Source organism: Lissotriton helveticus, chromosome 7 (assembly GCF_964261635.1).
Source record: "Lissotriton helveticus chromosome 7, aLisHel1.1, whole genome shotgun sequence".
NCBI lineage: Eukaryota > Metazoa > Chordata > Amphibia > Caudata > Salamandridae > Lissotriton > Lissotriton helveticus.
Window position 1 is genome coordinate 215,582,048 of NC_136068.1, and position 17,429 is coordinate 215,599,476.

The 17,429-nt window shown below is 40.8% G+C and overlaps 1 protein-coding gene across 2 annotated transcripts in view; it reads right to left on the reverse strand.

The window, feature by feature from the left end:
• The window catches only part of LOC144766712 (protein spire homolog 1-like), a 292,220-nt gene that overhangs the window by 128,967 nt on the left and 145,824 nt on the right, over positions 1-17,429 (reverse strand). For both annotated transcript variants that reach the window (XM_078650474.1, XM_078650473.1), the window contains 2 exons: positions 12,222-12,364; positions 9,097-9,178 (listed from right to left, as the gene is read on the reverse strand). In XM_078650474.1, the coding sequence (XP_078506600.1) occupies positions 9,097-9,178; positions 12,222-12,364 (225 nt within the window). The remainder of the gene's footprint in view (positions 1-9,096; positions 9,179-12,221; positions 12,365-17,429) is intronic.

Below are 17,429 nucleotides of genomic sequence, written 5' to 3' on the forward strand. Positions count from 1 at the left end.
CACCACCCATTTGGCCCCGCCCAATCCACCTTCGTAGTATGCAACTCACACACCCACTCAATACAACCACTCACAAATCCTTACAGAACTTACACACCCAGTCACCAACCCACACAGCCACCCACGGACGCACCCATTCAAACACACATACAGCCACACACACCCACTCTGGTTTTGTGGGTGTGAATGGCTTTGAGTCATTCACAGACCCATACAGCCATTTGGACTTCTACAGCCACACACACTCTGAAAGGTTACGGTTAAGAAATAAAATGTAAACAAAAATCTTCGAAATTTATTAAAAACAAACTAAAGGTTACAGGGTTGGTATAGTTCGGAAAGAACATTACAAATCCTTAGAAATTCACTGAAAATACCAAAGGCTAAATGGGCGTTCATACTTGGGCTCAGATTTCTCTTGCACAAAACCATTGAAATTCAGCAGTTACATTTATATGAGCTAACTATAACTAATGCCCCTGCAATACACTGCTTAGGATCTCACATATTACATCACTCATGATATGATCAGTGACAGCACTGACCATAACCACAACCAGAGAACCACACCCAAACTAACACTCCCATACCATCTCTCAAACATGCACTCACACCCAACCACTCACATACCCACTCACAACCATTGACAGACCAACTGAACTACTGATAAACACCCACTCGCTCACTCAAAGCCACTAACACAACCAATCACTCACCCATACAGTTATATTCATACATCCATACAAGCACTTGCACCCAATCACACACAGATATGAGTAGCTGTATTGCACAGTCACTCACCCATTGACCTACTCACTTAACCATAGACCCACTTACACACCCAGTCACTCACCCATGGAGCCATTCACACAGCCAAACACTCCCACACAGCCACTCATACACCCAACTCACCCACATATACAGCCACTCAGTCACTGATTCAGCACCTCGAACATCTACTCCGAGCCACCCATACAGCCACTCAGACAGCTACTCACACCCACTTATTCAATTCAGCTACTCACACACCCACTTATTAGCCCATACAGACACACCCACTTATTAGACCCTACACACACACTTCACAAACATACAGACCCCCCTTTTCAAACCCCCCCCCCACTCTCATACCCATCCAGCCACTCACACTAAGATACAAAAACAGTCATACAGCCACTCACTTAAGGCGTGTTAGAAATAGTATCACGCAGCACTACACAAAGATAACCAAATTAACTTTTTGCAGTAGCTTACTGTATAGGTGTAACACTCAAACTTTTAGAAAACACTCACAATCACTGGATGATGTCATTAGTCACGTCATCTGTGATGTCAATGACCATGGCATGAGAGACCTAATACATGAGCTCATTGCAGGGGCGCAAGTTATAGTTACCCCAGGTGACTGCTGAATTTTAATGGTTTTGTACAAGTGAAATCTGAACCCATCTAGAAAATCCCTGCAATCTTTTGTTTTGTCAGTGAATACGTGAAAACACACACACACACACACACACACACAGGAAGATATTTCAACCTTAGAATTGGGTCTTTGCTATTGCCGGAAGAGTAAATTCAACTAAGCACAAAGTAGAATTTATTTATTCAAATATATTCAAATATACATGCAAGTTGAAGCAGACTAAAATTCATAAAAATCAAGGAAAGGACTCTCCATAAGTGAATATACATGTGTACTAATCTACAAGTAGCAGACATTGATCTACTGGAGGATCTTCTGGCATTAAAAAGGGAAGGTGAACTTAACCAAAATCAACATATGTCCTCTGACAATCTGAATGAAGAATTGGAAGTGATGGACACAGAGGTTGGAGGAGCCACATCCATTCACACCAAGTCTAGATATATCCCACAGACATCGAGACAATTTAGATATTTTTTTCAGAGAATGTTATCAAAGATTTGCATCAAATTGAACATCCACCAGAAAAGGAGACTACACAAATAGAGAAAATGCTTTTTTTCCAACAGTAGAGAAATTTACAAATTTAGACAACGTAGTAAAAACCCTTGGATAAAGGGGTTAACTCATGTGGGATAATACATTTCTCTGAATGAGGCATTGTTACAACTTAACAATACTGAATTCTAGAAATGCATCACTATGGAGGAATATGTGGCTGTTGAATAAGAGTTTACTTGCGAACTTAACTCATGGAAAGATCAGGATCTGCTGAGATGGGACGAATATAGTTTTCTAAAACATAATCATCCTATAACCATATTCTACAGGATACCAATGGTCCACGAATATCTTAACAGACCTCCTGTGAGGCCCATAATAGCTGATCAGAAGTGTATTTGAGAACGTATTGAAAGAATTTTTTTTTTTTTTAAACCTATTGTCACTACTCTCTCACATTAAGGCTTCATCAGGTTTTCTTTTAAACGCCTATACGATGTTAAGTGGGAACAAGACATGCTTCTAATGACATTAGCCAGCATCAGACACCAGGATGGGCTCAGGGCTGTACAATATTTCCTCCGTATGCAACCTACAGGTTATACAGCACATAATAGAATGCTTTTAGAAATTAAGTAGTGTCTAACTAAAAACGTTTTTATGTTTGATAATTAGTTGTTCCGACAACAGAGGCACAACTGTGGGCACCTGCTTAGCCCCCCAGCTATGTGAATTTGCATATGGGCTTGGTGGGAAGAGCAGGTGCTGGGGGGCCCCAAAGTGCAACATTGTCTGGAAATAAAACAATGTGGCAGAGCTTCATAGATCAGTTCATGCTGTGGCAGAGGACAAAAACATAAGCTTGTAGGGTTATGTGCGAGCTAAACAAAAATGATTTAAACTTAAGATTTACAGGTAAAACAAGCAAGTCTGCAATTGACTTTCTAGACTTATTAATTCAGGTAGGAAATGCGAAGCTGGAAACGTATTTTTAGGAAACCCACAGTGGAGACTAATATTCTCCATGCCTGAGGTTTTCACCATCCCCCTTTAATAAAGAGCCTCCCCTTTGGGGAATCATTTCAAGCCAAACGGGTTTGTAGTATCAAAGAGGACTACAATTTGATTGAAACAGATGGGATGTTTCATACATAACTGATATACACAAAGACTATTGAAAGTTTTGATGGCGCATCAGGATGCCACAGTGCAGAGACTGGGAACCTCCGATATAGGAAAATTATTTTTTGACTTGCCTATAACTTTAGTGCATCTCCTTCAACAAGCAGTGGAACTTCTTGACCGTCTGCGGCTCTACCAAATATGCAGTATCCCCAGCCAAATTAGCTATGCCTCTACCATCTACGCAGTGCACTCTAGAAATTATTGGGGACTAATATACCCATTGACTTCCTCTCTAAGCAGCTCATCTGGCCAAGCGTCTCCTTGTTAGGTTTTTGAATTTAATTCTCCAAGACTCGTTCCCCCAGGGCATTCCTAGCCCTTGCTCTCCCGTATTACCAAGCCTATCTTCGGACCCAATATCGGGTGCTCACAAACCAATCCTGAGGATGATTATCTCGAATCCTTGAGATCGAAAAGTCATTGACCCCAGTACAGCTAAACTTTTTTCATTATTTAAAAATTGTTTGGAAGGAGTTTATATCTTTTGTCAGTGTGATGAATGTTTTTTATTACAAACCACAGCATGCACACCTTTTTCAATAATTTGTGAGCACTGCATCTATCTTTTTGAACAGTTTAATATGAATATTGTGGAATAAATGTATTACTGGACAATGCCCTTATGCATCCCGCCCTATACCTACTTAAAAGAATTGCATGACACTGGGGTATAGAAATTTCTGCCCTCTGTGCTTTATTGGATAACACACTTATCAGGATTTATTGGCCTTATAAGAACCACTGTTTTCTTCTAAACTATATCAAACCCCTGGTCCAAAAATTGTGGGTCGCCTTGTGATAAAATATATTGCCTATAACTATCGCAGGTTGACTAATCTTGATGAAATTTCCCATAAAAATGTGCCCTAGTGATTCTTCTGCATGCAAAGTTTCGGGGTGATCAGTCAAGTGGGTGCCGAGAAAAAGGTGAGGGGGTAAAAAACAAACAAAAAAAAAACACCCATGCTTTTCCCATGGTAATTCCCGTAGGAACTTTAGACACTGCTGTGGCCCGAACTGCTGAACGAAATGACACCAAATTTGTCAGAAAGGTAGCTATTGGCCCAGGGAAGGGCTTTTTAGTAATTTGGTGTAAATCTGCGGAGTAGTTGCGGAGTTACAAAAAGAAATAAAGATTTGTATATATAGGGACGCGCAAGCACCGTAAACCCGCTTGTGCGGAGATCTGATTAGCTATCAACACTTCAAACCAGGAAGTGTTGACAGCCATCTTTGGACTCTGCTTGAGTCCCACAAAGGAAAAAAATAAAGACGAAGGTGACAAGGTAGGAATACCCGGATCCCTTCTTAGTCTCGAAGTGAGGGGGGGCATATGTGGGAGTCAAACAGTGAATTGTAGGTGCGTGAGCTATCACCGGCTCTGGTAACTAGAACTGCTGAACTTCAATGTGTTTAGGTGAATTAATATTATAGACACACACACACACAGATTTTTCCTGAACATTAGCCATTAATTAAACACTAACATTCACATTATAGTATTTGTTTGATTGGTCATGCACTGAAGCCTTTGGGCACTAAGAACCTTTGAGAAAAGAAACATAAGAACAGAACAACCTTAGACAGTTGACTGAACAAAAAGGCTTGGATGGAGTTTAAAAACATTAAAATTGTTTGTATTCCAAAGTCTCAGTGGGCAATCATTTCAGAGGTTAGGTCATACAAACCAAAAACCTTTATGACGGCTCATGTGGGGGATTTGAAGGAGCATCAAATAACTAGATCAGGACTCTTGTTGGTCTGTAGTTGGTCACATAAATAGAGAGCCTTCACATGGATTCTCCATGACAGGAAAAACAATGGCAGAACATGACCTTCCAAGCAGACAGTCTACCAAACTGCCTCCCAGGGATAAAACCCACTTTCATCTGTGTGAACTCATTCCTCAGCTTGTGTCACCAACCTATTGGCTGATATTTTGACGAAATATTTATAGTTTGAAAGTTTAAAATGATTAGACATGAGCTTGGGTCATCTGTTTTTTGCTCCTGCATTAAAAACACAATGTCTCTGAAAAGAAAAATAGGGGTCCTTGCTGCGACTCATTTTGTAAAATATGTTAGGTCTGTGTTTATTCTTTTATCCTTTTATTTATAGGCCGTCGGTAAACCACCACTGCCACAGGATTTACCATTTGTTAGATCAACTAGGATGTCACTATATCTTCCTCAGTAAAAGTGCTAATGTATTGCCCCCCCCTCCAAATCCCATGCAATGGTTTATGTACAAGTCTTCAAACATCTGAGCCAAATATTCACCTAGGACTGTTTTGTAGAATAGTGGATATGATTTGTTCAATTTTTAGAATGTTTCATAAAGTTTCATTTGCTAAGAATGATCTGTTATTACTTTGAGCACAGATCATAGATTATCACTAGTCTATTTGTATTGGCTTTAGCAGACCATGCTAGCAACTTGCCCATATATTTGTATTCTTCATAACTCTGCTGACCTACAGTCTTTTCATTCTGCTCTTGGTAACAATCATTTTAGCCCCTCTTGCATCTTCTCATAGCTTACTGTTCTAATAGGAGCCTGAACCAATCAAATCATGTGCCATTACTCCAATTTTAGCTCTCCTAATCTTCGATAAAGTAACGTTACATGTAATGAATGCCCTTGCAGTGTTTCTATACACCAAAATACTGTAGAAGAGTCAAAAATCAATCTGAAAAAAAAAACCTTTAACGAAATGCCTCATCATTTATTCATAGTTCATCTTGTAATAACAGTTTCCACAGTCATCTCTTTGGCCTTGCTCCCATCTGCCTTAGATCTTTTTCCAGTTGTAGTGCTACATGATATGAGAACCTTACGGAATGATCTTGACAGCTGCAAATAGTGACTGAGGTTAACACCTCACGCCTTTCGAAAAAGAAAAAAGCCAAGACGCCACATTGAATCTCTTTCAAATAATATTTTTCAGGCCTATGGATTTTCCACACTCCCTGGAGAAATCAAACCATATTCTTGTTCTAGCCATATGATTATACCAGCTCTTCTGGGATAATTCACTTACCATCTGTCTTTGAGGAATTGTGATCCATGTATTGCAAGAAGTTAAAACTTCCCAGATTACAAAGGTCTTCAAGGAAACAATTAAGTAATTAAAAAAAAGTGCATTCTTGAAATTGGCCATTGCAATTAACCAGAGTAATAGCTGCCCAAGACGCAATTCCCTTAGGTGTTGGCATATAGCCAACACTGCTGCCCCCCCCCCCCGACCAGGGCAGGGGCTACCCCATGCTCATTCTGGACCTGTTTTAATACTTCAGGTAAACCTGCCAAAGAAGGGGTACTATGTATTTCGGTATATACTGCAGCGAACACCGTACCCAAAGTGCCACAGTCCTCTACCCAGGGAACCATCCCCTATTGGCAAGCAGATAGCTGGCATGCTGTGTTTTTCCTGTGGATCTGTATGGGGAAATACTGCAAGAATATTTGTTTTTTGAGCAATCCAAAATAGAATTTATTTCCTCTTAGTCCACTAAGTGGGGGAAGTATTAATGTTTGCATCGCAAACTGTGTAAGGTACTTGTGTAGCGTTACTAGATCATATATTTCCTGCAGCTGGGCTGCGATCAAGTGATTGATACCAGGATGCTATGTGTAACCAGCTAGGACCGGCAATGTTGCCCGCTCATTACGGAGTGGGCCCAGTCTCACATTTTGTATAGTATGGGGGAGGGCACTTTTAAACCAATTAGCATTTTCAGGGTAAGTGAGAGGGACTTCTATCGCCTCACATGGAGTGTATTCATCTGGTGTTTCACCTACTTCATATTCGTGAAACACCTGGGTTGTATTATTTGCCGCTGGGAATGTAACCCAGGAATAGAACACCTCTGTCCTATATGCTGCGTGTGTCTCTACCACAATGGTAACGTTCCCACAATCTAGTGTGAGGCAATTTTGTAGTAGTTTGAGTGACTGCATATCTGCAGTTCAGAGGATTTGTGCCACGTTATGTAATAAATGAATTACAGAGTTTAGCTAACACAGTGGGAAATAGATCCTTTCAAGCTTGAATTACCAACAGCAAATACAGAGGATATACCTACTCAGCCGAGAAGGATATTCCCTACCAACGCAGATGTCTCCAGTTTAAAAAGGTGTAGGGATCTCGGAGAAGGCGCGATTGAACTACTCTTGAACCGTACAAAAAAAGAAACCAATCACCGTTGTTGGTGCCATGTCATGTAGTTTCCACTAATCAGTAGTAACTGTGCGTTTGTGAACATTTTAGGATGGTGCCAGACTAATTCCACGCACCCTCGCAGTACATGTTGTCCCTTAAACCAGCAAGCTCACAGTGCCACTAGAAACCCGTTTAACCTAGACAGGGTGTGACAGTCTGGTAACTACTGAACATGACCGACAGACCTAGAACTTTTTGCTCAGACACTCGTTCTCTTTCGCTCAGAGAAATTTACATACGATGGGACGTTTTCAATATTTGTTGAACCAAAGTGATGCTTGTATAGAAACGGTGCTACAATGATCAATAGACAAAAACAGACAAAAGTTATAAGTGCCAGGACAGTGAACAAAACGAAGAGTTAAACCATCTTGCTGAAAACAAGGTTTATGTAACAATAGAACGATCTAGCGCACTCCTACTATGCAAATCCTAACCCGTGGTCTAGGGAGTAAGTATCTTCTGCCAAGAAACCTGCTACTGGATGATGCAACCCAATTACATGGTGGGTAAGGATGTAAGAACCAGTCTTGGTCACGAACTGGACCACCCTTGAGGAGAGGTTGGTCAGCTGCTGGGTGAAAACTTCAGCATAGAGGAAGCCCTCTAAGTCAGCTCAAGTGTCTCCTCAGATTATACTTAGAAACAAAAAGGTTATATATAGAACAAGGCATCCTTGCCTTGGGCGGAGATGGTCATCAGACTGCCATGGTTTGTTTTACACAGATGGCTGGGTTGCAATAGCGACGCCATAGCCAACACATTTGCCCAACGCATGTGAGGGCCTTGTACACAATGTGATGGTGTTCAAGAAGTTTATTCATGTTAGCAAGGTAGGTATTTCCAAGAAACTAACTCAAGTGTCACGAATTCAAAAAAGTTTGTCAAACGTTGATTTGGTAAACTGAAGGCAACTTTAGGAAAGGTAAATTTACACAATAAATTGGTGATGGGTTCTACTGTCCTAATTGGGACACGTGACCAAAAAAGTAGTTCATTAAACGGTTTCTAAAATTGTCCGTTTTAGTCCTGAGGAAGACCCGCCATGATTTATAGAGAATAACAGTTGATCACAGGTTCGAAACGTCGACATTACGTTTTGTCCTATGTAAACTATCCTAGAAATATGTAAAGAGGATGCAAGGATACACTGGGCAAAACATTTTTGGGACATTGATTCTGGGTGGTTCCAAGGTCTCAAGTTGGTGTATGTGACCACTGGGAGATTTGTGATTTTCACTGTGTATATGTTAATGTGATGTATTGTGATTTGTTCTCCGGATAGCCGGTAAAAGGAAATATGGGAATAGATATGCATGTTTTTATATATAAACAAATATCATATTTAAAAACAAGTAAATGATTGTGTTAAGTCAGTGGTTTTCAGAAATCATTTTTCTTTAAAATTTGTGTTTTTTGAGTTGAAGTTTCACACATGTTTGAGCGATCATTTATAGGCTCTCAGTATCTAATGTTTAATGAAAAACATTATTTTACAATTCCCCATAGGAGATTTTGTTCACCCGACAGAAACGTTTGTAGGTCATAACTGCATACCCAGGTTCTGAGGGACACAGGGTAACCACATTATATGTAAAGGTGCAAAGTATATACAGCAGGTCTCAAAGAATCAGCACAAGCCCTGTCTAGCTGAGGCCTGAAAACTGAGTCAAAACAAATAAACCTGTCAAATTGGTCAAAATAAGTTCTTTACCTATAGAACGGGGCTCGGGGGGATCCAGCAGGAGTAAGAGGAATTCCTTACCAGTACTGCAGGATTGTAACGGGGAAAGACTATTTTCCAACGATCCTTCAGAACTGTACTCCAACTTCCAACGTGGCGTTTCCTGTTGGTATGCATTGAAACAAGAACACTCATTACCTGAAGTGTAACATTAACATAACATATTCCACAACTTGCATATCGCGTGTTCACATTCAAGGCGTGGCCAAGCCTGTCATTGTCTAAGAAAAGACACAAAGTCTACATATTTGAGGTGTGGTCTGGTGGGTTGATTCTAATCCATTAGCCAGTGCAAAGGAGTGTATAGATGATTTGGGGAATTTACTTGCGCCTGTTCCTGGAACCAAAATCGTAAAAAGAACATTTCAGTTAAATATAATAATTAGACCATGCCTATTTATACTTTTTTTCCCCTGACATCGAATCTTCACCCTGGAATGCACCAGTTTTCGATTAGTCATTATTCCCTTCCTCAACTTCATGGAAACCCCATATCTGCAGTCTCACTACAGACCACTTTGGCCAGCTGTCACAAACAACACTTTATCCAATACTTTAGGAATACTGCAAGTGGGTTTTTGGTCAGTCCTTTTGTCATGATTGAGGAGCCATTTGTCCATTTGACTGGCTTTCCTCTCGAGTGAGTTGGTCCCACACGAGGACTTTGCTGCTTTACCGTGGTTTTGGATTCAAGGAGTTGCAGCCTTTCACTGCAGATGTCAGATAACTGGCCTTCTTTTTGCATTCCCTATAGCAATTTGGTTTTAGTACTCAGGACTACCCGACCTTTCTTATTTCCTCTCATCTCTCCTAGTTGCTCTCTTTCTTTCCTCTATGTATCGGCTGTCCTGGTCTTCCGAGACATTCCCCATTTGTTCTTCATCTCACCTCACCCTTGCCATCCCCTACCTTGCTCTTGGTCTCTGAATAGAGGTTATGGCGGCTCTAGTGACTATGCCAGGTATTGTACAATTGCTGCAGAGGGATTGGTAAAGCCATTACTGTCAGATGGCTCCTTGGAATTCTATTTTCTATTATAGTTGTACTATTCAAAGAAGGCCACCACTTGGCAGTACTTCAACAGGACAACCCAGTGGCCATCTTAGAATTCTTTTGTATTTATTATAGTTAGATTGCGCCCAAGATGGGCACGAAGCTGAATTGAGATGCAACGTGACATGGTAGCCATTATGTAAGGATTTTACAATAATAAAATACAGCCCGCCCCCTCACCCCAAAAGAAATTCCACGATGGCTGTCAAATGGTATTAGCTTTACCTAAAAATTCATCTCAAGACAATCTTGGCATTGGCAAAATAAGATTAACTTTTGTTGCCATTGCTTTGTTTGTCACAGTAGTCTCGCTATGAAATCTAACATTTAAAAAACGCGCTGCACCAAAAATTCATAGGTTCCACTGCTGCAAGTGTCTTTTGCAGCAGCCGTATTTGTCGTACGGGGAGAGCAAACCGATTACAAGTTGCTCTTTTTTGTTTTTTAAACTGAGTTTTATATAGCGCGAACTTGACCCGGTATCGGGTATCGGGGTGCTTTACATAGAACCAGTTGGGTTACAGGAGGACACATTCATTTTTGTTAGGCACGGGGTTGTGATGTATGGTCAGACTCAAATAGGACCATTGCAATTCCTATAATGCTAAGTGGAGGAGAAGGTGTATTTTACATCACCAAAGTAATTTTTTTTATAGCCATCTATTATACCACTTATTTTGTTTACAGTTTAAAAATCACCCTTTTGGTTTAATCTTATGTTATTTCGGTTTTAAAAGCACTGTTTCTTTGCCATTGACCAAAAATATTTTTGCTATTTGCAATTGGGGCAAAAATTAAGTCAACTTCCCAAAAAAATAAAGTCAGTTTTGCATGTGATATTTTTGCATGCTTTAAAAAAACACTTTCATCGTTTACCTAATGCCTACTGCCAAGCTCGCTGTGCGATGAGAGTGCCTAGCTGCATTCACAAGACAAGAGTACCTTTCTGGTCACTCGCTCTGTCTGAGAGCCCACTTCCATGGCATACAATGCGGTGCAAAGGCCTATAAAGTGCTATAATGCAATATAATGAGATCTGTTGCTCTCGTACATATATGGTGAGCAGCATTTAGGATCTTAATTTCTACTGTGGTAATCCATTTTTGAGAAGTTCCATTTCATCTGCAATACAGACACCCTTACAGTCTATGTGCTGTATTTTACTTGGCACCAAGTGTGTCCGTCAGGCACAGTCTTACTGCACTTATTTTTAGTAAATGCTAAAATACTGAATGAGTTTATGAGAACTTAATGATTCACCTTACCACTAAGTAAGCATTTTTAGGAATATAGGATGCAGTCATGTAGTCTAAGAAAAACACAACTTCATTTGTATGGGACATACATTTAAATATTGCTAATCGCTAACCTTGATGGATAAAGGGCTCAATAGAACATTGCTAAAATAAAGAATAAAAAAAACAGGAAATAAACATCATACATACAAAAGTTAGAACGCGTATAAAAACAATAATGTTAAAGAAAAAGATTAAATAAAGTGATAATTTATCAGGACATCACCAAATCACAACGCAGTAAAACGAAGGGTACTGCCAACGAAAAGTTTTTTCAGTGTAATTTAAAGGCCCACATAGGATAGAAAGTCTGAATTCTTCCAAACCTCAAAGAAACAGAAGAGCGTGTTTACTTTGGGGGAGGGGGCTGGAAATCAGTCCCCAGGTATCTTTGGGGCGCGTGACTGTACCTAAAAGAATTCGGATGGTTATTTAACAAATACATTGGTTATTTAACTCCGGTTTAAACAAAATAGGAATGGGCAAGGCGATTCAGAATAGGTTGAATTTAACAAGAATGATTCAATTAAATTTTCATCCGCTTTAAATGATCTTGGTAGTAAAGAAACGCCTGCAGTGAATCCGATGAGAAGGGGGATTTTAATTCGAATTATTAAGTGTAGATAATACAAAAACGTGACAATGATCAGGAAATTGTGAGTGGATATCACAAAATTGCTTCCTTTATAATAAAAAAATAACACATCTTATATCCACTAATAAACATTGAGGATTGAGTGACGTGCTGCTCTGGAAAGTCCTGTGCACTAGAGCCCAGCCATACACTGGAAGTCTCACCTGTGAGTCTTGGTCTCTCCCTTTCCGGTCAACAAAGATTTTTCTCACACTCTTTCTGATCCCACTGTCTGTCGGTTGATATCCTGAAGACACCAAGTCCTTGTAGCGGTTACCATGCCAGGTCTTTGATCCTGCATAGAAATCTATAGAAATGGTAAACAAGCACAGGTACTGACTAGTATTGCATTGAAATGGTGGAAGCAAAATAAATAAATAAAAACAGAACATTAACCTTCGATGAATTAGTTACTCAACGATACATTAAATTAGGAGGCAGCGTTCCTCCAAAGCCCAGTATGGTTTGTAAACACGGCCTAGTCCTAAATGACAGAAGGGCTGAAACTAGAGTATTGCAGGGGACAGTCTAGTGTTCCATTATGTTAAGTAATTTGACTATTCGGTAAGTATACTTCTAACTTTCCAGCATTAGGTTGAACTGAGAACTCGGGGAGTATTATTCCCATTAGCAAGTAAACGTCAATCTATTGACTGCAATAGTGCAATGCTTGTGTTATTACATTGCTAACTTTTAGTTAGCAGTTTTGGCATTCCAAGACAATGAAAAGTTAGCCAGGTCATGCTGAAGGCTAGTTAAAGTGAAGGTGGTGACTGACAGGGATGTAGGCCCTTATCCCAGTGTGGGAAAGACCAGCTGTTTACTTCCTTCAATGTCTGGCTATAAATTGCCCTGGGGAGGAACAAGAGGATGGTGGGCCATTCTTCATAAGCCAATGATGGGGTTTGGCCTGAACATTGGATCAAGATTTTGATTTTTGCCCAAAGGAGGAAGAACTTTTTCGGGGAATCTTTGGTGCACTCAGTCTTGTTGGGGCTAGTTCACCCCTCGTCCTGTGTGGAATCCTTCTTTCAAAGCAGGAGTAGGTTAAATTGACTTTTTACAGTCCATTGCAAGTGGATGCGAAACTGCGGGCACTTCCACATCTGCCTTCCGTGGATCCGAAAAATAGATAAATGCAGGAGAAATCCCCTGAGGAACACGAATTCCTGGTTGCACACATTGAGGATTGGAAGGAACAAGGAATTCTTGGGCTGCTAAGTGATGTCAGAGGCTGGTCATTACGATTACTTCAATGAGAATTAAAGTTAATTACAGTGATGGACCAGGACAATGCTCTTCAAAGGCTCCATCTACCAGAGAGGTGGAGTAGGGAGCAAGCCTCCCAATAAGGCCCAGCGGGCAGGCACTGTACAAAAGCATTAATGCTGGGGAACTTCCTTTGGAGGTGCACTGTGAGGTGCCATTTAACTTAAAATAGTCTGCATTAAGGAAAATACATTGTGCAACTTCACAGGCCTTCATAAAGCAACACTACTTTAGGTCTCACCTGAGCCAGCGCATGTGTTGCAAGACAGTTAGTAACTGGGCTTTTAAAAGTGCTAACACACGCTTTTGCTGGACTAGCTCTTGCGGTCCCGTGTCTCGCCTTAATTGTAAACATATGTGCAAACACGATGCTTTCACTTTCACGCGCACCACTTTCGAAGCCGGGCTTGCCACGTCCTAATTCCCCGATTCATTATCGCTGGCTTTGTCTGCACTTGCACAGCTCCTGCTGTGCACCTTCTTGATGCCCCCTCCCGCTGTAAGAAGTGCTCCTAGCCCCTTCCCGCTGTCCGTGTTAGCCACAACAACAAAAAACAAGTGTTGCATGTTATTTCCCTTTTGCTCCTCTACAACGTGGCAAAAAAGTTTACAAAAATCAATGGATCTCGCACCGGTGCAAACTATTGGTTTTAGCAATATAAGACCTGCCTTTAGGATTATGCCCAGAAGAAAATAGTGTTTTTTTTTGTGGATCTTCTCTCCCCGTGCATATTACCAGAAAGTGCAATAGGTATTCTCACTTGAAGAAAAAAAAAAAAAACATCCAAAAGCATGAGTCACTACATTTTTTTACTTATTTTCTAAATGTCGTTGACAGACATTTCATACAGTAATCCAAACAGACTCCGGACTAACTAAAAATCAGAATTCTCACAAAATCATAGGATGCTCTTGATAAAAACACAGTCACTGACATCTGTACTGTGGCGCTCATGTTAAAGTCAGGAGCAGGCTACCCGGTAAACAATCCTAGGATTACAGCCACTGGCTTCCTGCCAATAGGACCCACTCTTCTATCTTTGAAGGTGGCCTGTTCTGCCTGCCACCGCATCGGTATGAGACGCCCTCCACCGCTTGCAGCTCGGGCTGTTGCTAGAAAGATGGTTTGTCTTCAGACAGCAACTCCAATGACTTAGGCTAAGGCTACTTCAGCAACCTAACCAATGCTTACCCCCAACTACCCGGCCATATTTAAAGTTCAATAGGAAGTACATGCAGCGTCGACAATCCGTAAAATAAATAATTTCTTTATATCACTATGGTTAGTGAAACAATGAGCATAATGATAGGGAGTAAAATAAAATATTGTGCACCTATGAGTAATAACAGACATAATTGATTACATACCTTTTTATGGAATACAGGTTATTCATGCTAGTAATCAACATAAAAAGAAAGGTAATGTACTTGCCCATATGTAGGCCACTACAATAGCATATTTATTACTGGCAAAGACAACTTTTACCTGGTCACTGGCAAACATGTATCAACACGACACTACATAATTGGAACTTCCAAGGAACAAACCTGACAAAACATGAGTTTTGTCTATTTGGAACCTTAACGTGTAAGTTATAAAGTAAAGACAAGCATTGGCATAGCCAATAGGTCTCGCCTCTGGGACCTTATAAGTGTTTAGCCATGCAACAGTTTATGTTGTTGCACCAAGGATATTGTGCTGCATAACTAAATACTTATAAGGTCCCAAAAGCGAGACCTATTGGCTAAGCCAATTCTTGTTTTGTTTATTTTCTATCTCACATAGCAGCGAACCAAGTCACATTAGACTCAGAAGGATAATAATAAAGGCAAAATGCCAGTGCTTTTCTTTCAGTGCATGATTTTCACCTATCCTAAGTTTGAGATTTACCTTTCTTGATTTTGAATTGGTGGGGAGAGATTTGACTGACGGCACAAAGTTGAGGGAAAAACTGTTTTTGTTATGCACACTTATGCAAAAAAAGTACCAGTAATTATGGGGGGGGGGCGCACACACACACCCACCTATGCATTCACGGACACACACCTATTAACACTTCCTCACAAATGCGCATACATACATTCATACATTCAAACATGCACAAAACAAAACTTATCTTTACTGCAGGAGGGAAGCCTCAGAGGTTCCAGGAGAGTTGGGACTGATACTTCCCCCTCATTGGCTTCATTAGCACTCATTGGCTGATACAAGGTAAGCCAATGAGGGAAGACCGCATTCCCACATCCGTCACAGAGTCGGATGGGGGGGGGGGGGGGGGTCAGTGGGACTGCTGACCCCATCCCACTCGGACGAGGTGTCACGTATTCCCTCTGACCTGGGCGTTTCCGTTTTAAGCCCTGTAGTGCCCAGGACAGAGTGTCAATCAGTGATGTTCCCCTAGAGGGGGAGGGCCTCGAGGCACTTTTGCCAGGCTGAGGTAGCAAGTTGTGCTATTCAACAATATGCTTCAAAAACACTGACTGCATGCTCATTCAGAGTTCAGCTTCCTTCAGCCCACAACCTACCAACAGTCAGCTGCCTGCTAACAGTGAGTTCAATAATCTTGGATCTACAGACAGTTGAAAAAAAGGGGTTTGATGACGTAAACGACTGCCTAATGATTCTACAAGAAAATTAGCTGATATCCTACCAAACCTTTACTGAACTGTAGGCAGCTTTTCAGCGCTCCAGAGAAAGTAGCTGGTTGGCCAAATGCTACCCGCTTATTGGAAACAGGGCTTCTTGGGCTGTTTACCGTAATTTTGCACCACCCTTAGGTTGCATCCTAAAGCTACTAGCTTAGCTCGCTTTATTGATTATTTCTTAGGTGTCTTTCGAGATCAAATATGGAAAGTGAATTGAAAAAAAACTCTATAACAGGTAATCATGTAAAGCAGTTATGGAAAACATCACTTCTGATCAATTTTATTACTCAAGTATCAAAGGAACACTGAAACATGGATTGAATATTGTGGGAACCACAGCAGCAGACACATTTCATGCAGCATCATCATGAAAGATTATTACCCTGGAGCGTAGGCAGAGAACAGAGTTTCTACAATCAGCAGTGGTCTCCTGAAAAATCTTGAGCTTGGTACCTATTTTCCAATTAAACACAAAATAATCCACTCACTGGAATTCTCCCCAAAAAGATCAAATACAGAGTTGCGCTTCATCCGTTTGCTGTAAAACACGGCCAGGAGGGTCAGATCCATACCCGATTTTCAGGATAGCCACTGAGTATAAATTAGTTTAATTTAAACACATCTTAGGTGGACATCCTGAGAGGAAAAAAAATAAACACCGCCACAATGGATCTGGTCCTCGGTCCTTCTTTGTCCATCTTGGACAGCCTTTCCTAACAGGTTACACACAGGTTCCTACATTAAAATCACAAGCTACTCTACAGTGCATGTGGTTTTAACAAGGAGTTGTATCTCTTGCACCAATCCAAGTGTTTTCATAAAAAAGCCAGACCGAACCGCGACCATCTTAAACGTGAAAGGACAAAATCGCATTTTGGTTTGAAGTATTTTCCAGTTTTTTTAGGTCTGTCCAATGGGCAATTTTTAGCACCCCAGGGGGCTTGACAATTCTCATGGAGGGTGAATTAGGATAAAAGGTAGGTGAAAGGTGGAGTTGAGTGAGGTTATACACAAAGATACACAAAGTCTTTTGTAGTGCCGCAGGCAGAAGTATGCTACGGAAAAGATTAATAGTAATTTCCAACATACTGTACCAGCGTGGCAAACAGCAGACAATGGGCCAACGTCACAAAGTCACTATGGCTACAAACCTATTGTTATGGTGTAAAATGATAGCCTTTATGCCAGACCGCCAACAACAAAATACCTGCCAGACACAAATGGTTTTACTATTGCCTACTTCTCTGCCACGAATACATTAAAATATCACAACCGTAAAGCCTACACATGCAGTGAGCCAGCGGATGAAGGCAGGTTTTGCCTTATACGTTAGTGACCCTTTCATCCCCTGGAAATGACCAGGTCTAAACTGGGGTGGCATAGTGAGCAGAAGAATGATTGATTTAATCTAGATCTCTTGACTGGGGGGTGAAGGTTTGATTTGTTCTGCTTTCCGT